General features: G+C 49.0%; 1 protein-coding gene across 1 annotated transcript; it reads left to right on the forward strand.

Annotated features, from left to right (window-relative positions):
* The first annotated feature begins 14,486 nt into the window (after nucleotides 1-14,486).
* MYOD1 (myogenic differentiation 1) lies at nucleotides 14,487-17,047 on the forward strand. Its single transcript, XM_030829599.1, has 3 exons — nucleotides 14,487-15,318; nucleotides 15,807-15,885; nucleotides 16,166-17,047. Exons 1-3 carry the CDS (start codon nucleotides 14,689-14,691, stop codon nucleotides 16,417-16,419), a joined length of 963 nt encoding a protein of 320 aa, XP_030685459.1. The 5' UTR covers nucleotides 14,487-14,688; the 3' UTR covers nucleotides 16,420-17,047.
* The last annotated feature ends 9,645 nt before the right edge of the window (nucleotides 17,048-26,692 follow it).

Below are 26,692 nucleotides of genomic sequence, written 5' to 3' on the forward strand. Positions count from 1 at the left end.
TCCAAGTAAAAATTATATCATTATGTTAAAAAAGTGAGGTATGGATACTGGGGGAAAACTGGCTGTCTCTGTTGTGTCTCCAGCCAAACAAATGAATGAGTGATGCACACTACATGTGGAGAAATCACAGCCTAGGATGGAAGACTGACCAGAAAATAGTGTCAATCTAATATGGAAAATGTCATGTTAGAAGCAATAATAACAACAACAATTACGGAGCCACTTACTGTTTTTGCTGTTTTACATTCTTTACTTATGTTTATGCATTTCATTCATATAATACATCCTTACAGATGAGGAAACTGAGAGATAAGGACAGACAGAGGGCACTGAATCAGCCTGGAAGCCAGAGATCTGTGGCCAGGCTATTAGAAAAGCTTCCTTATTGAGACATTCTGAACTGAATCTTCAAAGACAAGCGACAGGGCGGACCATGAAAGGAGAGGGGAAATTCCTGGAAGAAGGAAATGGCAAGAGCAGAATTTTGGCCACATAAGTCATCCTATTGGAGGAACCCATATTACTTCCCAGGGTACACTGAGCCATGTGGCCAGAAGATAAGTAGAGATGCATTCTGAAAGGCCTTGAATGCTATGCCAGGACACTAGGACTTTATTCTGGAGGCAATGGGGAGCTGTGAAAGGGTTATGCAAGGGGGACACTGCTAGATTTCTATTGTAGAGTCATCAGTCCAGGGGCAGTGTTGGGACCAACTTAAAGGAGACTGAGAGTCAAGGCAGAGACACCAGCTATGAGGTTGCTACAATAGGGGAGATGAAGGCTGTCAGGGGCCACCCTACAACAGGGTAATTGGAGCAGAGAGATGAAGATGACTTCAAGAGATATTTAAGAGATGAAATCAGTAAGACTTAGTGGCCGATTAAATGAAGGTACAAGAGAGAAGAGGTGGGAGATGATGCCTAGGTCCTTACATTGGGTGACAAAAGAGGTAGTGGTGCTATTGAATGAGACAGAAAAATTTCCTGAGAACAGGCTAGATTCCAGGGGAAGGTAGTGAGCACATTTGGGGACATGATGAATTAGGGGAGCTTGTGAAATATTCAAGTGGAGATGTGAAATAGACAGTTGGATACATGAGTCTGAGGCTCGCAGGTGAGGGGTTGCTGGGGAAATGGATGTGGATGAATTTGTCTGTGTTCAGGTGGTGGGTATGTCTTGGAAATGAATAATGACTCCACAGAGAGTGAAGAAAGTATGGCCAAAGGTCAGAACCTGGAGGGAGCATCATCACTTCAGTGGCAGACGGAACAAGGGAAGACTGGGAAGTAGGCTTTAAAAGAATGGTCAGTGGTCAGAGCAGAACCAGAGAGGATGTTGTCTTGGAAACCAAGGGAATAGCAAGAGGACATAGTCATTGGTGACTTTAAAGGGCGTCCTATAAGGCAAGGAGGGAGAAATGTCCCCTCAGCAATAATAAGGTTGTTGGTGACTGTTTTGGTGAATAGATGTCTCATCCACTTCCCTGTCTTTGGGAAGTGAATGTGAAAGCAGGAGAAGAGGAGGAGGAGCCAGCAAGTAAAGACGCTCTAGAAACTTGATTGAAGATACCTAGGCATTATGCACCCCTCAGAGAAGAACACATCTCCTACAGAGCAGTGTTACCCAAACAAATCACATCTTCATCTGACCAAGCCTCTACCCAACCAACAATTTACAGAAAATACAGAGAACAGGTGGACCTGTTAAAACACACCATAGGGGCCGGGTGCACGCCTGTAATCCCAGCACTTTGGGAGGCCAAGGCAGGCGGATCATGAGGTCAGGAGATCGAGAACATCCTGGCTAACACGGTGAAACCCCGTCTCTACTAAAAACTACAAAGACAATTAGCCAGGCATGGTGGCGGGCACCTGTAGTTTCAGCTACTCAGGAGGCTGAGGCAGGAGAATGGCGTGAACCCGAGTGGCAGAGCTTGCAGTGAGCCGAGATCGCACCACTGCACTGCAGCCTGGGTGACAGAGTGAGACTCTGTCTCAAAAAAACAAAAAACAAACAAAAAAACCCCACACCATAGGGATGCAATCTGAAAATCCCAGACTATAACAAACTGCAGAACAAGCAACCCAGTTTCCCAGTTTTTTAAAAATAAATAAATTGCAAGGGGAAAAAAGATATGGAGGGAAACTTATATGTAAAAAGACAGATCAACCAATCACAATTGCAGTGCAGACCCTATTTGGATCCTGATTCAAACAAACAAACAAAATTTATGAGACAAATGGAAATCTGCCTGGATATTTGCTGGCATAAGGAATTACTATTAATTTTTCTAGTATGCTAATGATACTGTGCTTATGTTTTAAAAAGAAGTCCCTATGTTTTAGACATACATAATCAAATATATACAAATGAAATTACGAGATGTCTGAAATTTGCTTAGGATATTGTGCTTATGTTTTAAAAGGAAGTCCTTATGTTTTAGACATACATAATCAAATATCTACAAATGAAATTATGGGATGTCTGAAATTTGCTTCAAAATCACACAAGGGGAAGAAGTAGGCAGGGCATTGACAGGTCGGGTTTGGACATAGACTAACGGTTATTGGAAGTGGTAATGGGGTTCATAGTATTATTGTGTCTATTTCTGTCTATGTTCAAAATCATTCATAAGAAAGAATGGAAAAGCTTTGGCTTGGAATGGAAGAAAAGGCTGGGAAAGGCCTGAAAGGATGCGGAACAGCAAGGCCCCAAGACCAGATGTTTCTTTCTTCGCATGTTCTCCCCACCTCCCTGCCTCTCCCAAGTTCCTGGGACAAGCCCACTCCGAGCTCCCATCCCATGATAGCTAAGGAGGAACAGAGATCCAAGACCCCTGAGTCAAATGGGCCAGAGGTCAGAGGTCAGGGCAGAAACAGCCACCACTTGATCACGGAGAAACCAAATCAGCGCCAGCCCCAGGATCCTGTGTCTGCCTTTGTCCACCATTGGTGGGGATGTCCCTGTTTCAAAGGCATGAGGTGGCAGAAGTTCATCCTTGTTCCTTCAGAGATTCCTGAGCATAAAGGGACCTGAAGAAGCCCATTCCCCTGTTTCCAAGATCTGGGATTCAGAGTTAACCAGATATGTAAAAGCAAGAGATAAGCGTTTCTGTCCCAGAACCTCCGTATCTAAGCACATGTGAACCCTGGACAAGTGGCTTACCCTCTCTGGGCCTCAGGCTCCAACACCATGCAACGAGAATAAATGCCACTGGTGTTGGGGCAGGGCGGGGACACTAGCTGCTGAAATGTGAACTCTGCTGGACCTCAGCCTTCTCTGGGGATGCCTTAGCAAAGAACCGCCTCCTCGGGCCTCCCCCAGCCCCTGGCCCTGGCCCTGACTGCACCAGCCTGTCTGCATCTGTCATCGGCCTGCTCTGCTCCCCTTTAGCCAGGCTTTGTTTGGGGGTGGCTGGCAGGCTAGCCTGTATGCATGGTGGAGGCAGTGATGCCTGCTGCTGCAGGCAACACTTCACAGGCTGCATCATCACCCACACTTCCAGCCGCCCCCAACCCCACCATGACCCCCAGTTCCAAGGGGTCCAGAGTCCAGAATAACCAGGCCAGGCTCCCAACTTCCTCATCCCCACCCCACCCGCTGCTTGCCCATAGCTTCCATCCAAAGAGAGATCAAGCATAGGAAGAATAATTCCAAGCTCCTACTGTGCACCCTGAGACAGGCATGAGGCAAGCACTGTGTATACCTTGGCAACTGAACCCTTACATCCTCCTCCGTAGGTGCTAGAACCAGTCACATTTGACAGCTGGGAAAAATGAGACATGGAGAGGGGAAGTGACTTACCCAAGGTAAGTAAGGCGCAGACACAGCATTTGAATCCAGGTGTATTAGACTCCTAAGTCCAGTGGAGACACCTGAGGAACATAGCCCCAGCACTGGTGGTCCAGTCTCCATGTTGGGCAAGCTCAGCACCATATTCTCCTAGGCCAAGTTCAGATGGACCCAGGCAAGTTGTGCTCCATCTTTGGGAGAAGCAAAAGACTATGATATTAATGGTCCCCCGGCACTCCTCTGTGGGGACCCCCAAGTTAACTGCTTTCCAGTCTGGGGAACAGGCTTCTGATCTCGTGTTGGGCCCTCGCCTCACACAGCTTCTGCTTCACCCCAGAGCTGACCTGTGTGGTGTGCCCAGCCCTATGTGGGCCATGTGGATGGAGTCAGAGGATGGGCAGTTGCCGTCCTGCCCAGAGAAGGGAGGCCCAAGAGGGAGGCTGAGAAGACACGGAGAAGAAGGGACTCTGCAAGACCTCCTCATTCCTGAGTGTGTATGGAGTCAGGCATCCAATGCCTCCATCCTACATGTGAAGAAAGTGGGACCCAGGAGGAGACAGAGCTGAGAGAGGGTCACGCAGCAGGGTGCAGCACAGAGAGGTGAAAACCCCAGTCTTCTGGCTCTGGTCCAGGCTCTCTCCACTATATGTAGTCTCTGGCCTCTTACTGCAGTCCTCTACCCCTGCCATGACCTGTTGTCTTGCCTGGAAAACTGGTGGCTTCACCTCAGACAGAGCCCACTTACACCTCAAGGGGTCTGAAGCAACAGGTCTTAAATGATTCAAGGAACCCTGGATCCAGCGTCAGCCACCTGAGGAACATCCCAACACATGTGGTCATGCCTCCGGGCCTGCCCATGCTGTTCTCTAAGCCCGGAGAGCCTTTCCCTACAGCAGCCCCCCGACCCGCTTTGGGCACTCGTATTCATCCTTCAGTAACCGAGAAGAAGGATAGCAATACTTCCTCCTTGGGGAGCTCTTCTTGGGTGTCCACGAGAGAGAGTGCATTGTTCCCTCTTGGTGCTCCTGCAGGGCATTTTGATTATTCATTTATGGATTGCTCTTTCCCCAGCAGACAGCTCTTTGAGGCCGGGGATGCTGTCTGAATCATCCTTAGATCTTGCTGCATCTAGCCTGGGCCTGGAAACAGGGTGGGTGTCTGGGGAATGCTTGAGGGGTTGGGGGAGGTTAGGCCTGTTGAGGCGCATGGGCCATAAATCACCTTCCCAAGCCAGGGGGAAAGCAGCAATCCAGGAGAGCTTCATGAAGGTGGCAGGACGGGATGTAGGGCGGATGCAAACCACAGACTCGCAGGTGGCGAGGGCATCAGTCATGAGACCCTCTGCCCTCTGTTGTTCTGCCAGGAAACCCCTGTCCTGGGTGCTATTGGCCAGGGATCAGCAGATTTTGAAGGGGGGAATCAGACTTCTCCAAGGCGTCCAGTCTCCACTCAGAGGCATGTGGCTGGGGCAGCTGCTGGGGGCTGCAGCTGGTGTCTGTCCCAGAGTCCAACGGCTGTGTGTGCCTTAATCCCAGTCCTTGGTGCCCCCCAGGCTGGCAGGTGGACTGATGAGGCAGAAAGGAGGCAACAGGAGAGGAGTGGAGAGCCGAGCCCCCTCTCCAGGTCCCCACAGCTGCCCTCTGGATCTTGCTACATGTGCCACTCCATCACCAGGTCCTCATCACCAGCTATCCCCTCAGCCCTGAGCTGCTCCTCCCTCAGCCCTTAGAGGGAGGTCTGACCTCCTTGAGGTAGGCAGATTCAGCTTAAAAAGTTCAAACTGGAAAACACAAAGAAGAGATGGATGTCACGGGATCTATGCCCCTTAGCGTCTTCTTTCTGGATGGGGCTGGGGATATTTAGGCACATAGGTGGAGACAAGCATTCACACTGGGACTGAGGTGTGGACGTACCTGACTTAGAATATGAGCAGGTGGGACGTATCTGTGGTGTGCACATGGCATGTGAAGTGTGTGTGTTCTGCAGGTGAGGGGTGCACAGCACGGGAGGTATACTCATGTGTGAGGTGTGCATGGAGTATGAAGCATGCACAGTATATGAGGTGTAATATGTGTGATATGCACATGATGTGAGAGAGGAAATATCCTATATGTGGGACATACTGATGTTGGAGGTTTACATGGCATGTGAGTTTACATAGAGTGTCAAGTGTATCCAGAGTGTTATGTGTACATGGCATGTAATGTGTAAACAATGTGAGACTTGTACATAGTATGTGAGGTAACATGGAGTGTGAGATGTGTGTGTGTGTGAGGTATACATGGAGTGGAATGTGTACACAAGTAAGAGATGCACCCAGTGTGTAACATATTCATGGAGTGTGAGGTAGACATGGCACATGAGAGATACACACAGTGCTTGAGATATATGTGGTATGTGAGGTGTACAGAGAGGGTGAACTGTACATTATGTGAGAGGTGTACAGTATGTGACAGGTGTACGGTATGTGAGAGGTGTACAGTATGTGAAGGATGCACATTATGAGAGAGGTAGATGGAGCATAAGGTGTACATTATGTGACAGGCGTACAGAGAACGTGAGCTGTACATTCTGTGAGAGGCATACAGGAATTGTGAGGTGTACATTATGTGAGAGGTATACATTATGTGAAAGATGTACATTATGAGAGAGGCGTGCAGGGAGCATGCGGTGCGCATTCTGTGAGAGGCGTGCAGGGAGTGTGAGGCGTGTGTTCTGTGAGAGGCATGCAGGGAGTATGTGGTGTGCATTCTGTGAGAGGCATGCAGGGGGTGTGTGGTGTGCATTCTGTGAGAGGCATGCAGGGAGCGTGAGGTGTACATTATCAGAGAGGTGTACAGGGAGCGTGCACTGTATATTCTGTGAGACATGTGCACAGTGTAAGGTGAGAACTGTATGTGACTTGTCTGCAGTTTATCAGGTGCATATAGCTATGACACCACAAAGGCATATGGAAGAATGCAGGTGAGGACAAACTGTCCTTCCAAGAAAATGTGCCTGTCAGCTCCGTCCTGGGCTCACACTCTGGACCCATGGCACAACCTCCTGAGCAGTGTCATAGGCAGAGGAGACAGAGGGACGTCCTCTGGCTTTTCAGGAGTCCTTTTATGCATAAAGGAGAAGGCAGCTTTTCTCCTCCATCCTTCTGCCTGCATCCATACCACGTTAGCTCAAGGACAATGTGCTCTTTGAGGAATACCATACGTTGGTAATATTATTTTTACATCTGACATAAATTCCTCATGCTGCAAGTTGAATTCTCATTTTCTTGTTGCTTTCAAATGTGAAGGTAGTGAACTCTCCTTTCAAGTAGACCTCCTCACCCCAGGAGCCTAATGTCTTTAGGCTAGAAGAATAATTAGCACCTTCATGAGCCCTGCCTGCTTGAACACTTCTAGTCATTAAGTTATTGTCACCTTATTTGTGTTGTTTAGTAAACAGCCCGTGTGTATTTCAAACCCCAGGAATCCAGTCCCACAAAGACCCCAGGGCTCACCTCTGAGGCACAGAAGGTCTTTAATTACATAAAGAATAAGCTTGAAGGAGAGAGGCTGGATGAATGAATGAACGCCTCAGGTCTTTCCAGAAGCCAGGCGTCAGTGGGTTCTTAAGCCTGGCCTCAGCTTCCCCTACCTGCTGGGCAGTCTCAGCTCCTGCTATTTTCACTCACCTGGCTTCCTAGTACCTGGGAAAGAACCTGGAGTGAGAGGCATTGTGAGGGCTGCATGGAATGTGAGGTGCACATGGCATGTGGGGCCTGGTGGGGGAAAGAGCTGGGCGGGCTGCAGGGAGCGTCCCCCCACAACGCCAAGCTCACATGGGTCACATCCCATGCCGTTGAACCTCTTCCCTGGGTAGCAGCCCACCCTCACCTCACATCCTGAATTCACATTGAATTCACATCCTGAATTCACAATCACCTCACATTGAGGCCAAGGGCTCACTCATCTTGGGATCCTACTAACTATGCCAATCGACAGGTTCCAACCTGAGCTGGGTTCTGAGGGGAGCTGGTGGCTAAAGCTTAGTTCTAGATGAAGTTATAATTAAATTTAAAAATCACATCTAGAGAATTCCCTCTTAAATTTAAGTACTACGTCAGTTTTGGAGGGAGTTTTTATAAACCTATTGAAGAGGGGAATAAACAACTCTAGCCTATTATGCCTAGTTCTTCAAGAATCTCTTGGTTTGTAAGATATTCTTTCATTAGAAGTAACAAATTGGCCAGGTGCGGGTAGCTCATGCCTGTAATCCCAGCACTTTGGGAGGCTGAGGCGGGTAGATCACCTGAGGTCAGGAATTCAAGACCAGCCTGGCCAACATGGTGAAACCCCGTCTCTACTAAAACCACACACAAAAAATAGCCAGACATGGTGGCACGTGCCTGTCGTCCCAGCTACTCAGGAGGCTGAGGTACGAGAATCACTTGAACCCTGGCAGCAGAGGTTGCAGTGAGCTGAGATCACGCCACTGCACTCCAGCCTGGGCAACAGAGCGAGATTCTGTCTCAATTTTTTAAAAAAAGAAGTAACAGATTGCCCATCAAACCTCCTCCCCAAACTCTATCTCATGCCACCTCCACACTCCCCCCAGCCCCCACAGCACCAGGAGCCATGCCTGTCTGTACCCACGGAATCCTCTGCTCCTAGCAGAAGCAATTGTCCCATAGAAGGTGCTCAATAATTATTTTGTTCTCTCTGCCGGGAGCATTCTTCCCCAGATGCCACATGGCTAACTCCCAAGCCTCTTTTAACTCTTTGCTCAAATGTTACCTTGCCAACCTGACCACTCTGTTTAACACTACAGCCGACCTCACCCTGGCACCTCAATCCTGCTCATCTTGTTCTGCTGGTAATATTTTTCTGTGTGTATCACCTTCTAACATCTATATAATTTATTTATTATTATGTGTATTGCTTATCGTCTGCCCTGCCCTGCCAGCATGTCAGTTCCACAGGAATAAGGAACATGGTCTGTTTTGTTCTCCACCACATTCCCAGCACCTGAATAAATGTTTGTTGTATAAGTGAATGAATCATAGACTGGACAACTGAGAGTGGGAATATCCATACCACCCCAATAGTGCCCCGCCCCCACACCCTGCACACTGGGTGGGAAGGGCACATGCTATTGGTTGTCTTCCTATTCCCTCCTTCCACAGCGCGGACTCCTGTTCTTCAACTCCCAGCTCAGCTGCCAGACTCCTAAGCCCTGCTTGTCTGTGGGAGGCCAGAGAGTACCCCCAAAGGGGGAAATGTGGCCATCTGTGGGGAATCTCTGGGACCCTGTCCCTAATCTGGGACCATGTCTGTATCCTGGCAATATCGCAGTCCCTCCTGACCAACCCAGACTGGGCCCAGAGAAGGATCTATACCCACGTGGTGGGTGGATTTTGGCTTTCCCAGGGAGCAAGTTTGTCAGGGGACAGAGGGGGGCACTCAGGTTGGACCCAGGAACAGGAAGGGAAAGGCTGGGGACAGAGAGGGGACCTGGAGCTGGCCCTGCCCCACCAGGCCCACTCATGCTTTTACCTTCTGGACCTTTGGCGCCCCCCACCTCCTGGCCAGATACGCAGCCTGTGTCAGCCCAAGTGCAGCCACAGGCCCAGCCTGGGCAGGGGCAGGGTGCGTGAAGACTGGGGCAGGTGCAGGCTGGATTGGGTTTCCAGAGGCTATATATATAAAGGCTGCCAGGAGCCCCAGGGCCGCTCCCTGAGGGCACAACACTGTGGGGGCCCAGCCAGGCCCGCATTCCTTTCCAGAGGCCAGCTCTCCATTTATAGCCCCTGGGCAGGCCAGCCAAGGGAGCTGAGTGGGGAGGACTGAAAGGGCAGAGGGAGAAGGGGCAGCCCAGGCAGCACTCCCTCCCCACTCCCCACCAGAGGAGCCCCTCATCCTGAAGACAGCAGAAGCCAGGCCCAGGGCGAGGTGTGCACTTGCCCCCAAGCACAGAGCCTACCATTCTGGTCAGACCTGCATTGAGGGGTGAGGGGGCTGCCAGGGGACCCCCTCAAAATCCCTCAGCCCATTGCTAGTGGCCCCTCACAGAACAATTCCAGCACCTGTGGACAAAGGGCACCCTTGACTAGACTCTGCAGTATAAGAGTTTGAATTTTTTCAGCTTCCAAACTTGGTATCCTTTTTCCCTCTGCCCCCAACCCAGCACTGGGACTAAAAGAACAACATGTCCCAGGTTGGACATACTTCTCCCTGCTCTGTGGGCAGCAGGGAAGAGATGATGGTGTTGACAAACCTCTCTCCAAAGAGGAGACGCAACCAGAAGGGTGATTCCAGGCAGATGTGGATGCCAGGCCTGGAGAGGTCTGAAATGGTCACCGAGTTCAGTGAGTTCCAATCTTTTTTTGAGCAACAGAAGCCTGGTAGCAAACAAAAATCCCACTTGAAAGCCTACTATAAAAATGGCATTTTACCACTAGAATGTCTGTGTGCTTTAAAACAGCGCTTCCTAATTGTGGAAGAAAATGTAGCTACAAATCAAGCTTAAAACTGTCAAAGCAGTTTAGATTTATAAGCCATAAGTGATAAAATATTAAATGTGTTTGGTAAGTTCAAACATATAACATTTACTTATTTATTGTAAAGGCAACTTGATGACAGTCCTGAGGAAGTTTTTATAAACACAAAGCACAAAAAGCAAAGTTGTAATCACTTGTCTCAGCATCCAATTTATTTTGTAGTTTCTTGCTTATTCAGATTTGGGAAAAATCTAGATTTGCATAGATAAGTGGTTTGAATAGCTCACCTGGGAATCTCAGAGTACTCTTCAATTAAGCAGACTCATTCATTCATTTGCCCAAGAAATATTTATTGAGTGCCTACTATGCACCTGGCTTTCTGCTGAGCCTTGAGCAAGTAGGAAGAAGTATCTGTTTCTAAATCATCAATACAACAATTACTTACATTCCTCATTGTGAGTATAGTGAAAAAACAATAAGAAGACATATCGAGATGCCAAATCTCTCTATAGTATACCACTACAATATTGCAGCATGCCATGTATAATGCCCAATGTAAGAGAACATGCCCCAGGCAGATGGGGTCTGAGCCTTTCCTGGGAAGACCAAGTGTAATAGAACATGGATGTCTAATCATGTATGTCACTGCCCAGTTTTAATGACTTCATTAATGTCACGGTTCAAGAAGTTCAAATATATGCACAGAGATGCAAAGGGCATGAGGCCACTCATTCATTCATTGGACATTTATCAGGTGCCTACTGTGTGACTGCCACTGTGATGGTTTTTGGAAATGTCATTATGAATAAAACGTCTTTGCCTTCATGGGGCTAAGCCAGTCATGAACAAACTAATGGAGAAGATTATAAGGAGTGGCAGTGCCTGGAAGGAAATGAACAGGGTGGTGTGACCCAGAGTATGGGAGGCAGTTATCTTAGAGGGAATGGTCAGCGATGTCCCAAGGAGGCAAGAAGATCTATTATATAAAATGCAGTCAATCTTGGGAAAAGCCCAGGGGATAATGCTATGAGTTTAGAGCAGCAAGGACAAGCCTCCAAGGCAGGATCCTGTTCAGAGTGTTAGAAGACAAGAAAGGAGGTCAGGCTAACTGGAGTAGAGCAATAAAAACGGATGGTGCCTCCAGGTGTGGTAGGAGACACAGGCTGAGGCTAGCTCATGCAGGGCCTGATAGGCCAGGGGATGGAGATGAGATTTTACTCTAAATGCAAGAAGCTGCTGGAGAGTTTGAAGCAGAAGGATGGCATAATCCCATTTATATTGTAAAGGTCTACTCAGGCTGCTATGTAACCAATGGATTATACTGAGACTACAGAGGAAGTGAGGAGGGCAGCCAGGTTATTGTGGTTATCCAGAGCAGCAGTGTGACAGCTTAGTCCAGGATGATGACACTAGGGATGGACAGATTTGAGACAGGTCTTAGAGGTAGAATGGACAGCTCTTCCTCATACTCAGACCTCTCCTTGGGAACTCCAGCCTCAAAAATCCCCCTGCCTAATCCACACTTCCATCTGGATATCCAATATGCATTTCAAATTTTGCCCAAACCTGGACACTTAATCTACCACCCACAAACCTAGTCTTCCCAACTCCATTCTTGAAGGAGTCATCCTTAGCTCCTTGCTTATCTCACTTCCCACATGCAATCATGAGTAAATACTGCTACCTCCATCTTGAAAACATATATCTAGAATTCAACCACCACTTTTCACCAGCTCCACTCACTGGGATTATTGCAATAGCCTCTTAATTGGTCTCCCTCCTTCTGCCCTTTCCCTCCAGTAACCAGCATGCTCCTGTTAAAATGTAAATCAGATAGTGATATTCTTCTCTTCTGCTCAAGCCCTCCAGTGAGATGGCTCAAGCCATCTCAGAATACAATCCTGTTTCTCTCTCTCTCACCCCATTTCCCACTATCTCTTTTACTCACCCTGCTGCAGACATACGAGCCTCCTTGCCATACTTTGAATCTGCCAAACACAGTCCTGCCTCAGGACCTTTGCACATGCTTATCCCTCTATCTGGCCCTACATATTTCCAGGTATCTGCTTCCAATTCTCTTCATTCAGGTCTCTGCTCAAATGTAGCAGAGAGGCCTTCTCTAATCACTTCATAATCTTCATCACTGTGTCTCCTTGCCTTGCTTTTTCTTCTTAAAGCTGCTAACCTCCTGGCATCACATACTTCCTTGTTTGTTGTTCATTGTCTATCACCGTGCTTACACTGACAATGTAAGTGCCGTGTAAGCAGAGTCTTGGTTTTGTTCATGGCTCTAGCCCCACACTTGGACTGGTACCTGGCATATAATGGATACCTAACAATATGTGGATTTCTGGGTGACCCCCTGCAGCTTGGGTAGGGTGAGGCCAGGACTTTGCTGCCTCTGCCAGGATTTAGAGTTACTGTCACTGCTGCTGCATGACGTAGACTTTACTGAATGAACAAATACAGGTGGGCCCTATGGAGTAAAGCGAGGTGTGTACTTCATGAAGGGAGACCTTCAGCACCACTACCAGCAGCAGAGAAGTGAAGAAGTTAGGACCCCAACAGAGCCCTCTGAGTTTTGTGGGAAGGGAGGACTTCTTAGGGCCCAGAATGGCCAGCTAGCATGCCTTCCAGAAGTTAGTGGGAAAGGCACAAAGATCACTCCTGCTTACATTTCTGGTTTCCAGGAGGGGAGATCCAGGCAGCGATGTATGGCCAACGGAGATTCCTAGCCAGAGTGCTGAAAGGACTGTGTGAACTGCAGATTCAGGAAGAGGCTGAGAGGCCCCCATGGGGGTGGCCGGTATGCTGAGGCTTGTATGGGAGCCAGATATCCCACATCCTATGGGGCGGTTGCCTCCTCCTGTTTCCAGCCTTTCCAGTGAGGCTGCAGGAAAGAGACACAGCTGAGGCCTGGAGACTCGTGGGACTCTGTCAGGGCATGGTGCCACAGACGAGTTGTAAGCCTGAGGGACACAGCATCCAACCCTGAAAGCCCCTTGCTCGAATAACCCTACATCACCGCCTGAGGGCTTCCACATCCTTGGTCTCTTCAGACTCTCATCCCCACCACAATTACTCCAAGAAATTACTGTCATCCCCAAATCTATAACTGGAAACTGAGGCTCAGGAAGGAGACATGACTTCCACAAAATCACACAGTTGGGAAACTCTGGAGTCTGGACTCAACTGGTCTGCAAACCGCACTGTCAGAGACTTCAGGTGAGATGAGGTCAGATTCTCAGGCCAGGTCCTGAAGTTTGCCACCTTGGCAAGATGCACTTTCCTTGACTCAGCACCGCGAGTGAGGCGGAGCCAAGCCCCGAGCAGAAGGGTTTTCTTCCCAGCTGAAGAGGCAGCTCAGCCTAGACCCCAGGCATGGCACTGGACACCCCTGCTGTGGAAACGTGCAGATTTAAATGGACGGGATTCCTAACGTGGTCAGGATCCGAGTTTGGAGAGATTGGCGCGAAGCTTTAGCAGCAATCCCCGATTCCTGTACAACCATAGCTGGGTTTCTAAGCGTCTAGGGAAGAAGGACTGGGCCCACGACCTCCTGAGCAACTCCCAGGTCGGGGACTGGCGGAATATCAGAGCCTCTACGACCCGACCCGTTTGTCTCGGGCTCGCCCACTTCAACTTTCGGGGTCTCCCTGCCTGTTGTTGCACTCGTGCGTTTCTCTGCCCCTGACGCTCTAAGCTTTCTGCTTTCCGTGTGTCTCTCAGCCTCTTTCGGTACCTCTCTCACGGTCTCACTCTCTCAGCTCTGTGCCCCCAATGCCTTGCCTCTCTCCAAATCTCTCACGACCTGATTTCTACAGCCGCTCTACCCATGGGTCCCCCACAAATCAGGGGACAGAGGAGTATTGAAAGTCAGCTCAGAGGTGAGCGCGCGCAGCCAGCGTTTCCCGCGGATACAGCCGTCGGGTGTTGGAGAGGTTTGGAAAGGGCGTGCCGGAGAGCCAAGTGCAGCCGCCTAGGGCTGCCGGTCGCTCCCTCCCTCCCTTTCCAGTAGGGGACCGAGCGCGCGCGCCAGTGTGGAGGGGCGGGCTGGCTGGCCACTCTGCGGGCCCCTGCGGCCACTCCGGGGACCCCCCCCCAAGCCCCGCCCCGCTGTGTTCCTATTGGCCTCGGGCTCCCCCTCCCCCAGCTGCCCGCCTGGGCTCCCGGGCGTTTAGGCTACTAGGGATAAATAGCCCAGGGCGCCTGGCGCGACGCTAGGGGTGAGGAAGCCCTAGGGCGCTGCCGCCGCTTTCCTTAACCACAAATCAGGCCGGACAGGAGAGGGAGGGGTGGGGCATTCAGACTTCCAGCACTTTGCTATCTACAGCCGGGGCTCCCGAGCGGCAAAAAGTTCCGGCCACTCTCTGCCGCTTGGGTTGGGCGAAGCCAGGACCGTGCCGCACCACCGCCAGGATATGGAGCTACTGTCGCCGCCGCTCCGCGACGTAGACCTGACGGCCCCCGACGGCTCTCTCTGCTCCTTTGCCACAACGGACGACTTCTATGACGACCCGTGTTTCGACTCCCCGGACCTGCGCTTCTTCGAAGACCTGGACCCGCGCCTGATGCACGTGGGCGCGCTCCTGAAACCCGAAGAGCACTCGCACTTCCCCGCTGCGGTGCACCCGGCCCCGGGCGCACGTGAGGACGAGCATGTGCGCGCGCCCAGCGGGCACCACCAGGCGGGCCGCTGCCTACTGTGGGCCTGCAAGGCGTGCAAGCGCAAGACCACCAACGCTGACCGCCGCAAGGCCGCCACCATGCGCGAGCGGCGCCGCCTGAGCAAAGTAAATGAGGCCTTTGAGACACTCAAGCGCTGCACGTCGAGCAACCCAAACCAGCGGTTGCCCAAGGTGGAGATCCTGCGCAACGCCATCCGCTATATCGAGGGCCTGCAGGCTCTGCTGCGCGACCAGGACGCCGCGCCCCCTGGCGCCGCCGCCGCCTTCTATGCGCCGGGCCCGCTGCCCCCGGGCCGCGGCGGCGAGCACTACAGCGGCGACTCCGACGCGTCCAGCCCGCGCTCCAACTGCTCCGACGGCATGGTAAGGCCGGGACCCCAGGAAGTGAGGAAGTTAGGGCGGCGCTCGGGATATCTGGGACGCGTTTCCGAGGGCGGGGAGCTGGCCTTGCGGGAGGTTTGGGCCAGGATCCATCCCGAGAGAGAGGACCCCCTTGTCTTGGGCAGCTGTCACTGGGGTGGCCTGTTTTGGAAGCGTGCGGGCAAGCGTTCGAGCCGCCCCATTGGGGGCGCTATTAGAACACTGCAGCGCGGACGTGAAGATCTTTTTCTCTACTTATCCCTATTTCCAAAATGTAAATTTGCGCCCCTTGGTGACTGTCCGCCCTTGGTTTGGCCCTGCATGTTGCAGACCTCATCTCCTACCCACCCGTAATTACCCCCCAACCAGGACAGGTCTGGGCCCGGAACTCGAGGCTGAGGCTAGAGTTAGGGAGGGGGCGGCTACAGGGATTGGTGTTCGGGCCCCGCGCCGTCCCGCGGGCCTGACTCAGTCGCCCTTGCTGTTTGCAGATGGACTACAGCGGCCCCCCGAGCGGCGCCCGGCGGCGGAACTGCTACGAAGGCGCCTACTACAACGAGGCGCCCAGCGGTGGGTATTCCGGGCTTCTCCCTGCTCGCTCCTGCTCCCTATGGCCTTCATGGAGCTGTCCTGGCCTCTATCTAGGACGCTCCCACCCCCACTCACACACGCCTATGTCCTGGGAGGTGGTGCAGGAGATGAAATACTAAGCAAGTAGCTCCCTCTCTTTTCGATTGTCCCGGACTCTGACAAGTCCTCAGTTTCCAATCTGTCTCAAAGTACTGGGCCCAGGGGTGGGAGCCTTGTCGCGGCCCCACCCCTGCTTATTAACCGAGCCCTCCCCGCGCAGAACCCAGGCCCGGGAAGAGTGCGGCGGTGTCGAGCCTAGACTGCCTGTCCAGCATCGTGGAGCGCATCTCCACCGAGAGCCCTGCGGCGCCCGCCCTCCTGCTGGCCGACGTGCCTTCTGAGTCGCCTCCGCGCAGGCAAGAGGCTGCGGCCCCCAGCGAGGGAGAGAGCAGCGGCGACCCCACCCAGTCACCGGACGCCGCCCCGCAGTGCCCTGCGGGTGCGAACCCCAACCCGATATACCAGGTGCTCTGAGGGGATGGTGGGGCGCTCACCCGCCCGAAGGATGGTGCCCCTAGGGTCCCTCGCGCCCAAAAGATTGAACTTAAATGCCCCCCTCCCAACAGCGCTTTAAAAGCAACCCCTCTTGAGGTAGGAGAGGCGGGAGAACTGAAGTTTCCGCCCCCGCCCCACAGGGCAAGGACACAGCGCGGTTTTTTCCACGCAGCACCCTTCCCGGAGACCCATTGCGATGGCCGCTCCGTGTTCCTCGGTGGGCCAGAGCTGAACCTTGAGGGGCTAGGTTCAGCTTTCTCGCGCCCTCCCCCATGGGGGTGAGACCCTCGCAGACCTAAACCCTGCCCCGGGATGCACCGGTTATTTGGGGGGCGTTAGACCCAGTGCACTCCGTTCCCAAATGTAGCAGGTGTAACCGTAACCCACCTCCAACCCGTTCCCCGGTTCAGGACCACTTTTTGTAATACTTTTGTAATCTATTCCTGTAAATAAGAGTTGCTTTGCCAGAGCAGGAGCCCCTGGGGCTGTATTTATCTCTGAGGCATGGTGTGTGGTGCTACAGGGAATTTGTACGTTTATACCGCAGGCGGGCGAGCCGCGGGCGCTCGCTCAGGTGATCAAAATAAAGGCGCTAATTTATACCGCCGTGGCTCAGGCTTTCCCTGGACATGGGAGTGGGATCCGGAGGAAAATCCGCAAACTGGGCCAGCTGTCCCTCAGCGACGCCTGTAGGCGGCAGGCGGATTGCAAGGAGGACGCCTGCTGCCTGGGGAAGAAAGGAGGGGTGCAAATTTCTCCAGTACGTGGGGAAGTTCCTCTGACGTTGACTACATTACTACACACGTACGTGGCTCTTATGGACAGGTACACAGGTTGATATGAGTATTTTTTAAACCCATGTCTGAGCTCGCCCCCCTGATATTCTGATTTAATGTTTCTGCCCCAGATACCCAGGGCCAAGTATTGGTATTTTTTTTCAAAAGCTCCCCAAGTGATTCTGAAGTTCATTCAAGGCTGAGAATCATCCCCTCCATATAAAGTGAGTGAATCCAGGTGTGATAACCAGAAGAACCACGGGAATGTTGTGGCCCAGGCATCACTTGTGGGCCTCGTTGGGTATAGAGGATGTGATAGGGTGCCCACAGCATTCTGAGGAAAAGCTAAATGAGTGTAGACATGTGCTGTAAGCTCTCTGGCACTTACAGGCCATTAGTAATAGGCGTAACTGCAAAGAGGCAGCATAGAAGGCCAGACAGGCACAGACACCTCTACCCAGCACCTAGAGCATCCCAACACTATCAGATTCCATAAGACGACAGGAGCCTGGATCCTGTGAGCAGAGCAGCATGTGGGCCAGCATCATCACAGATGGCATAGGTACTCTTCATCAGGCTATAAACTCTCTGAGAGCAGAGCAGGGGGCATTTATTTAGCCTGAGTGTTGGGGAGGGCTTCCTGGAGGAGCTGTCATTTGAGCTCTGTCTTAAGAAACAAGAGTAGACAATGTACTCACAATGAACACACACACACACACACACACACAGGTACCTGTGCCCTCCCCTGGGTCCAAGGCCCCTGAGGGATGGTCTGGCAAGGGTTCTTCCCCACTCACATACCACCTCCCCACCCCCAACACACGCATGCCGTCAGGACCTCAGGACCTCCTACATCCCACCCCATAGATGCTCTTTCTGCAAACCCTACAGGCCCACTTTCAAGGGATTTGTTCGGCAAGTAGGGGGCCCTCAGGAATGCAGGCAAGATGTGATGCCAGAAGGAATATCCTCATTACCTGTCTGAGGATCCATTCTCTGCTCTCCCCAACACAGGGTGACTGGGGAGCTGCCCAGAGCTGTTGTGTTACTAATGATCCTCCACTTGTCTTCTGGCCACTTCCCCACATGTCCCTTGGGATTCTTTATACTCTTTTGAGACCCCCTGGGGTCCATTCATGAATTCATTGATTCCACAGATGCCAGGTCTTATGCTGGGTGAAAACAGAGACCGTTGGATGCAGTTCCCGCCCTTAGGAAGCACACAAACATTTGGGAAGGATGGAACCTTTTAGCAGCTGGTTACATCCTGATAAATTAAGTGCTGTACTGGAGGTGCATGTAGCAGGGGAATGCCGTAGAAGCAAAGGAGAAGGTTCCCTGACTAGTTTAGGGGAGATATAGACAAACAGGTAAACTTTAATGAAAATCTTGAAGGAGTTGGTCAGGAAAGAGGGGCCAAAGAAGGGGGTTACAAGCTGAGGAAACAGGGGTGCAAAGATCCAGGGGTGAGAGAAAGAAAACTGCCTTTGTGGAACTGCAGGTGCCCATGGGGAGGGGCCAGAGGAAGATGGAATGGCAGAGGCAGGATCACAATGGACCTCATCTGGACTTTATCTTGAGGGCAGTAGGGAGCCACACAGGAATCTAAACAGGGGAAGGATACAAATAATTCTGTATTTTAGAAAGGCCAGTTTGGGCTAGCAGAATAGGGAGGAGAGAACAAGACTTGAGACAGGGAGATCCTTCAGGAAGCCACTGAGGTTGCTTAGAGGAGGTATGACATATCCTGAACTGGCTTGGGCCAAATAATGTGTCAGTGTTGAGGGTACAGCAGAGAACATTGAAGGCACAGTCTCTACCTTCATACAGCTTAAAATCCACTGGGGAAGTAACCATGAGATGAAGAACCAAGTGAATAAATACAGTGTTATAAATGATGAGAAACACCGTAAGGAAAGACAACGGGTGTAAGCAGAGGTGGTAATGCGGAGTGTGAAGGCAAGCAGGTCGACGGAGGAGGCAGAATTTCTACACAAAGGGAAGCAATTCTATACAGGCAGAGGGTCCCAGTATCCTAGAGGGGGTCTGTGTGTAATTAGAAAAAAGTACCCCTTCTCTCCTGGGACATTGCCCTGCACCAGGGATCATGACTAGGCAGGCAGAGAGCAGGCTGGACTTCAGCCCCCACCCCCCTCTTCAGCTGGGTGCACTTGTGTAGTGACAACCTACATAACTTCACACTGCCTTGTGCGTGGAGGCCCTAGAAAGTGAAGAGAAAGGAGGAGCCTTGGATGACTCCAGGCTCTGGTTTTCTTCTGACTTGAGGCCGTGATTTGCTTCTGAGTAAGTGGTGGTGCCATTACACAGATAGGGACCTCAGGAGGAGAAGCAGGTACAGTGACACATCTACTGTAGAATAGTTCATGACAGAAACCTCATTCAAACTAGCCTAAACCCCACAAGAGGGTGTGTTGGAAGTTCACAGGGCAGCTCACATCTGGAAGTAGAGCCATAAGCACCACAGCATCTATGCGCCTTGGGAGCTAGAGCTCCTCTCACACTTCTAGGCTGTCCACTTCGTGTCTCTGCTTGGCTTCACTCTCTCCTAGTCCATATTGGTTTTCTCCAGAAACTCATGGGTTACCATGGATCTTACCATTAAACCCAGTTAGAAAATTCCCAGGCTTGGCGTGCTGGCCTGTAATCCCAGCACTTTGGGAGGCTGAGGCAGGCAGATCACGAGGTCAGGAGTTTGAGACCAGCCTGGCCAACATGGTAAAACCCCGTCTCTGCTAAAAATACAAAAACTAGCCAGGTGTGGTGGTGCACGCCTGTAATCCCAGCTACTCGGGAGGCTGAGGCAGGAGAATTGCTTGAACCCAGGAGGCGGAGGCTGCAGTGAGCTGAGATCATGCCATTGCACTCCAGCTCTGGGCAATAGAGCAAGACTCCATCTTCGGGGGGAAAAAAAGAAAATTCCCAGGGAAGAAGGATAGTTAGATCAGCATAGGTCATGAGCCAGGATTTGAACCCAGGCAGAGGGCTCCAGAGACTGCACTCTTGGCTGACTTGCTCTGTGTCTTCTGCAGAGGATGTCAGAAGAGAGGAAGTGAGAAAAGTCAAGAGGGAAGGGAACAGCTGGAGATTGGATCACACCATCGAGGATAGGATTTGAGGTCCCCTCCTAGCGTGCCCCTTACCTCAGTCCCCTCAAGGGGGGACAACTGGCTGAGCCTGACTTCACTTGCAGTGTAGATGGAACATCCTTTGCTCATGGGGCCATTTTACCTGCATTGGATCTGAGGAAGCACCAGGGCCATGCTCTCCACAGAGACATACATATATGTCTTGACACATATGTGCTCATACAAAAGCACGCGTGTACCCAGAGCACACCATCAGAGGCTGATAGACTGTGAAGACAATAAAGTTTAAGCTTCAGTTCCCCTCTCTCATATGATCCCCTTCTAAGGTCCTGGGGGAAACCCTAGAAGTATGTCTATATGGTCTAGCTACTTTTTTAATTTGCCAAAGTAAATCACTTTTAACAATTGGTTATGACCATTGTCTCTTTCTATTCTGACCCTTGCATTGGGTAGCACTTATGGGGATGTTGGGATCAGTCCTATCTAAAGGTATAAATTTCATTTGGGTTTAGTGGAATATATTTTAAATGAATGAAATATAAAACATAAGCAATAATGATGAACAATGATATAAATTTAAATGATTCTGACATTGAGAAGATAATTAGAACCACAAAATTTATCTAGATCATGCCAAAAAGTGGTTTATTAAAAGAAGAAGATAATTTTCTAATAGATTTATGGGAAAGACTCTTGCATGGTTTAATAATCCCACCAGTGAATAATGGCAAACTACATGAACACATTAGGAAAAGATTTAAATTTTTTGCTGATCTGTTACAAACTACTGGTATCCACAAAGATAGCATAAAATTCATAATATGCCACTATAACAAGACCTCAACATCATCAACACAATTTTTAATGAAACTTGTCAATTAAAAAATATTTAAAATTAGTCACCACACAAGAAAACTCAAAATGCCTTGAGTTTTTACAGCCCACAGATGAAAGAAACTTGATTGAGGTTTCCTCAAATTTGACATCAATTCTAAAAATGTACATGACATTTCCAATAGACTTGTGAGCCTGAAATTTCCTTAAATTATCAATGGTACAAAACAAGTTTTGATCAACCATGTTGAAGGAAAGACTGAATAATCTCTCTATTCTCTGTACAGAAAATGATATTATAAAACCATTGTCACATGAAGAAGCAATCAAAGAATGTGCAGCCGGATGCGGGTGGAAAGAGGTAGGCAAGACTGAAAAAGACAAGAAAAAGGAGCAAGAGGTGGAAGGTAGATAGAATGAGGAGACGAGGAGGAAGATAAAGGCAAAGATGATGATGTGATAATGATGAAGACCAAGTTGGTCCTAGCTCCGTTTTTTTTTCTCTCATTTATAAGGCATTTGAAACACTCGCACTGCGCACAAGTCACTCCTATTTAAAAACATTCAATGAGAGGCTGTGCAATATTTGTTTTTATATTCCACAGGGTCATTTTTGTGTAGTTAGTAACTTATTTTTTTCAGAGAACATGTGACAGTGGATTTTAATTCATGTAGAACTTTCCCAGTAGCAGGGGGAAGTGAGTCCCATGATGTGTCAATGGCTACATAATTCCCTGGATCTAGGCCTGGCTGTGTCATTGACCAGCTCTAAGATCTTGGGAATGGGACTTAACCCACCTGGACTTTGGCATTTACTCTGTGGAATAAATTAGTAAATTTAAAAGGTATGTCTCAGTTTTGAAATTATTTCATAATTTGCTTAAAGCATTTCTAACAAAGAAGAGATTATGAAGTAGATCTCTTACAGATAAGGGAACTGGGACCACAACAAACTGAGAAGCTTATTCTCAGCACAGGCAACTCAATTATAGCCTCCTGGTTAACTGGTCCTTCTTTCTTTTACTTTTCCCAATTTTTAAATTAAGATATAATTCACAACCATAAAATTCACCCTTTTAAAATGCATAGTTCAGTGGTTTGTACTATATGCACAAGGCTATGCAACCATCACCACTATCTAATCTCAAAACATGTTCATCACCCCCGAAAGAAACCCATAGGCATTAGCTGTCACTCTTCACTATCCCCTTCTTCCTGCTTGCCCCTGGCAACCACTAACCTACTTTCTGTCTCTATGGATTTGCCTATTTGGGAAATTTCATATGAAAGGAATCGTGTATAAAATTCATAATATGCCACTGTAACTAGACCTCAACAATTAACATCAACATCATGTTTTCAAGCTTCATCTACCTTTTTTTTTTGAGACAGTCTCCCTCTGTCACCCAGGCTGGAGTACAGTGGCGCAATCTCAGCTCACTGCAACCTTCAACTCCTGGGTTCAAGCAATTCTTCTGCCTCAGCCTCCCAAGTAAAGTAACTGGGATTACAGGCACCCACCACCACACTCGGCTAATTTTTGTATTTTTAGTAGAGACGGGGTTTCACTATGTTGGCCAGGCTGGTCTTGAACTCCTGACCTCAGGTGATCCAACCACCTCAGCCTCCGAAAGTGCTGGGATTACAGGTGTGAGCCACCGCACCCAGCCAGTTCATCTATCTTACAGCATGTAGCATACTTCATTCCTTTTTATGCTGAATAATAGTGTATTATATGGATATATCACACTTTTTTAATTCATTCATCTGTTGGTGGTCACATGGGTTATTTCTACTTCTTAGCTATTAGGAATAATGCTGCTATGAACATTCAAGTACAAGTGTCTGTGTAAATGTATGCTTTCAATTTTCTTGGGTATGTATCTAAAAGCAGAATTGCTAGCTGTATCACAACTCTATGTTTAAATTTTTGAGGAACTGTCAAACTTTTCCCCAAAGCAGCTGCACCATTTTATATTCCCATCAGCAACATATAGGGGTTCCAATTTCTCCACATCCTTGACAACATTCTGTTGTTTGTCTTTTTTATTAGAAGTAGCCTACTGGGTGTGAAGTGGGTTTTGAGCTGCATTTCTCTAATCACGTGTTGAGCATGTTTTCATGTGCGTATTGAGTATTTGTATATTTTCTTTGAAGAAATGTCCATTCAAATTCTTTGCCCATTTTAAAATTAGGTTGTCTTTTTGTTGTTGAGTGATATGGTTTGGCTCTGTGTCCCCACCCAGATCTCACCTAGAATTGTAATCCCTGTAATCCCCACTGTGTCAAGGGCAGGACCAGGTGAAGGTAGTTGGATCATTGAGGGTGGTTTCCCCCATGCTGTTCTCATGATAGTGAGTTCTCAATGAGATCTGATGGTTTTATAAGTGTCAGATGTTTCCCCTGCTTCCATTCACTACATCCTGCCACCCTGTGAAGAAGGTGCCTGCTTCTCCTTTGCCTTCTGCCATGATTGTAAGTTTCCTGAGGCCTCCTCAGCAATGCGGAACAGTGAGTCAATTAAACCTCTTTCCTTTATAAATTACCCAGTCTTGGGTATTTCTTCATAGCAGTGTGAAAATGGACTAATACACTGAGTTATGAGAGTTCTTTATCTAATCTAGATATCAGACTCTTATCAGATATAGGATTTGCAATTATATCTCCAATTCTGCGAATTCTTTTCACTTCCTTTGAAGCACAAAAGTTTATTTTATTTTGATGAGATCCAAGTTATCTACCTGTTCCTTTTTTTTTTTTTTTTTTTTTTTGCTTGTGGTTTTGACTTCATATCTAAGAAACCATTACTTACTTCAAGTTCTTCTAAGAGTTATATGATTTTGGCCCTAACATTTAGGAATTTGGTCCATTTAAAATTTTTAATATGGTGTTAAGTATGGGATCCAAATTCATTCTTTCGCATATGAATATCCAGTTGTTTCAGCATCATTTATTGAAATGACGATTCTTTCTCCATTGAATTGTCTTGGCACTCTTGTCAAAAATTAATTGACCATAAATGTATGCGTTTATTTCTGTACTCTCAATTCCATTGATCTATCTATCTATCCTTACGCCAATACCACACAGTCTTGATTATTGTAGTGTGGTAGTTAGTTTTGAAATTGGGAATTGTGAGTCCTCCAGCTTTATTCTCCTTCTTCAATATTGTTGTGAGTTTTCTGGGTCCCTTGCATTTCATAATGTATCTTTAAGTAGTCCTGTCCAGGAGGTGTTTTCAGTAGCTACTAACTGTGCCTGGTACTATCTGGGACCTATAAATTGGCATAGAAATTTAAAGCAGGGTCTTGTTAGTACACAGAAAAAAATAGTTATATTGGAGGGAAGGTGATGATTTTTTAATTTCCAGTCATCTTTGATGTAGCTTATGTAAAATAAATGTATTAACTAAATATTATTCTGTAATTGCAAAAAAGTTGCAACTGTTTTGTTGGCATACTGAATGCTTCCAAATAAATGTAACTTATTTTAAATCATTATATAGGTGTGTCGTGCAGTTAAGAAAAATATGAAGCTTTTTCTGTATTTTTTAATATTTGTAGTATATGTCAGCTTTTTAAAATTTATATTTGGTCTTGAGTCCTTTTCTAAGTCTAAATAAATATTCACTTTTTTATCCAACTTTGTATTCTTTTTTTGCTTTCTTTTTTTTTTAAAGAATGACCCCCAAAACTTCCAGGTTTCAGGCCCTACACACCCTAGACCCACTTCTGCATACTGACCATGCTCACCTGCAGGCTGACACATCCACAGGTGCACACACAAGAGAACTTGCCAGGCTCTCCCTATCAGAGAAGCCACAGAGAAAAGACCTTTAGGGTAGCCACGAGTCTCCAGCTGCTTCTGGGAGGAGAACTCAGTGTCCTCTGCACAGTCCTGCTGTGAACCTGCTTGCAGGAGGGCCTGTACCCACCCAGCCTCCCTACGTATATGCATGCCTGACCATGTTCTCCACAGCCATCATCTCACACTTCCCCACCTCCCTCCCACAGCCTGCAGGGAGAGGCATCCAGGCCCGGGGAGGGCTGATGCTGTGTCCCCAGGGCCACACTGATGCCCTAAGGGACATTGCTGAAGGATGGTAGGAGTCCATGAGGGGGAGGGGGTGTGAGGGCTGGTCACAGAAGGATGAGAGGTGGGCTAGGGAGCCCAAGGGAAGGGAGAAAAGGGAAGAAGAGGAAATGAGGTACCATGTCATTTAATCCTTACCAGACATTGGTCCCTTTATGGATAATGAGGAAATAGAAGCCTAGAGAGGGAATGGGACTAGTTGACGCAGCTAGTAAATAGCAAAAATGGGATTTGTAACCAAGTCTGTCTACATCAGTGGTTCTCTCAACTGGAAGAAATTTTACCTCCCAGGGGACATTTGGCAGTGTCTGTAGACCTTTTTGGTGATCACTGCTAGGAAAGAGGCTTCTACCGACACCTAGTGGACAGAGGCCTGCTAAATATCCTGCAATGCACAGTACAGCACCCTGCCCCAACCAAATGGCAAAGGATTACATCTGATCCAAGATGTCAACAGTGCAGAAGTTGAGAAACCCTGGTCTAGACACCTTCCAAGAGTATTCTTCATCTTGGCCCCTTTCTGGACTTGCCATGGCCTAAGCCATCTTGGTGCTCCTGCCCCAGAGTTTCCAAGAAGGAACAGCTAGCTGTATACCTCGCTGCAGCTCAGCCCAGGTTACCAGGGTCACTGCTCTAGCTACAGATCTGTGGCCAAGGTCGCCAATTTCCCACTACGGCATCTCTGGATTCAATCTTCCCTGACCATTGGAGGCAGGCGGTATGGTCTAGGGAGGGGATGCCTGCCACCCCCACGGCTTACCATCAGAGCAGGGTTACTACCCTCAAACCCTTCTCAAGCTGGTCAATACCCAGCTTAGGTTAGTTCCCAGCCATGGCCACAAGATGGCACCCCAGCCCACCAGGAGGGCTGAGGCTCTGGGCCTGGGAGAGCAGCATGGAGGATGTGCCAACCTGGACAAAAGCCTAGGGGCTGGACTTGGGCCAGTTCCAGAGCTTAGCAGGACCAGATCTAAGGCCTGCAAGTGCCAGGTGGGAAAACATAGGCCAAACTTGGCTTCAGAATTCCCTTCACCTTTTTTTTAGTCCACTCCCAACACCAGCTCATATTCTAGCCTTTCCTACATGAAGCTTACTGAAGCCCAGCAATCCCTTCTTGGGCCTAAACAAGAGAAATTCTAGAACTTAGATGTTAAGGATACAGGAGTTATTATTATTATTCCAATACAACAGTAAAAAAAACTGAGGTACAGAGAAGTTAAGTAACTTGCCCAAGGTCACAGCTAGTCAGTACTGGAGCTGGGATTTGAACCCAGGCAGTCTGGTTTTAAAGTCTGTGCTCTTAGCCACTGAACATACCACACCACAATACTGCCACCCCCACCAGCCCCAGCTACCAAAGACCCTCTGGCGCCAGACCACAAGCTTTCTTCTGCAAGGGAGGGGCGAATGGCCTCAAACAGGAAGTGCTGCCCCAAAGTGGAA

This window comes from Nomascus leucogenys, chromosome 15 (assembly GCF_006542625.1).
Source record: "Nomascus leucogenys isolate Asia chromosome 15, Asia_NLE_v1, whole genome shotgun sequence".
Taxonomy (NCBI): Eukaryota; Metazoa; Chordata; class Mammalia; order Primates; family Hylobatidae; genus Nomascus; species Nomascus leucogenys.

Bases quoted from the DNA above. Each gene is read 5' to 3' on its own strand.
- MYOD1 (XM_030829599.1), top strand. From the start codon at position 14,689: ATGGAGCTACTGTCGCCGCCGCTCCGCGACGTAGACCTGACGGCCCCC. The intron at 15,319-15,806 runs GTAAGGCCGGGA...TGCTGTTTGCAG, and splicing joins CCAACTGCTCCGACGGCATG to ATGGACTACAGCGGCCCCCC. The intron at 15,886-16,165 runs GTGGGTATTCCG...CTCCCCGCGCAG, and splicing joins CTACAACGAGGCGCCCAGCG to AACCCAGGCCCGGGAAGAGT.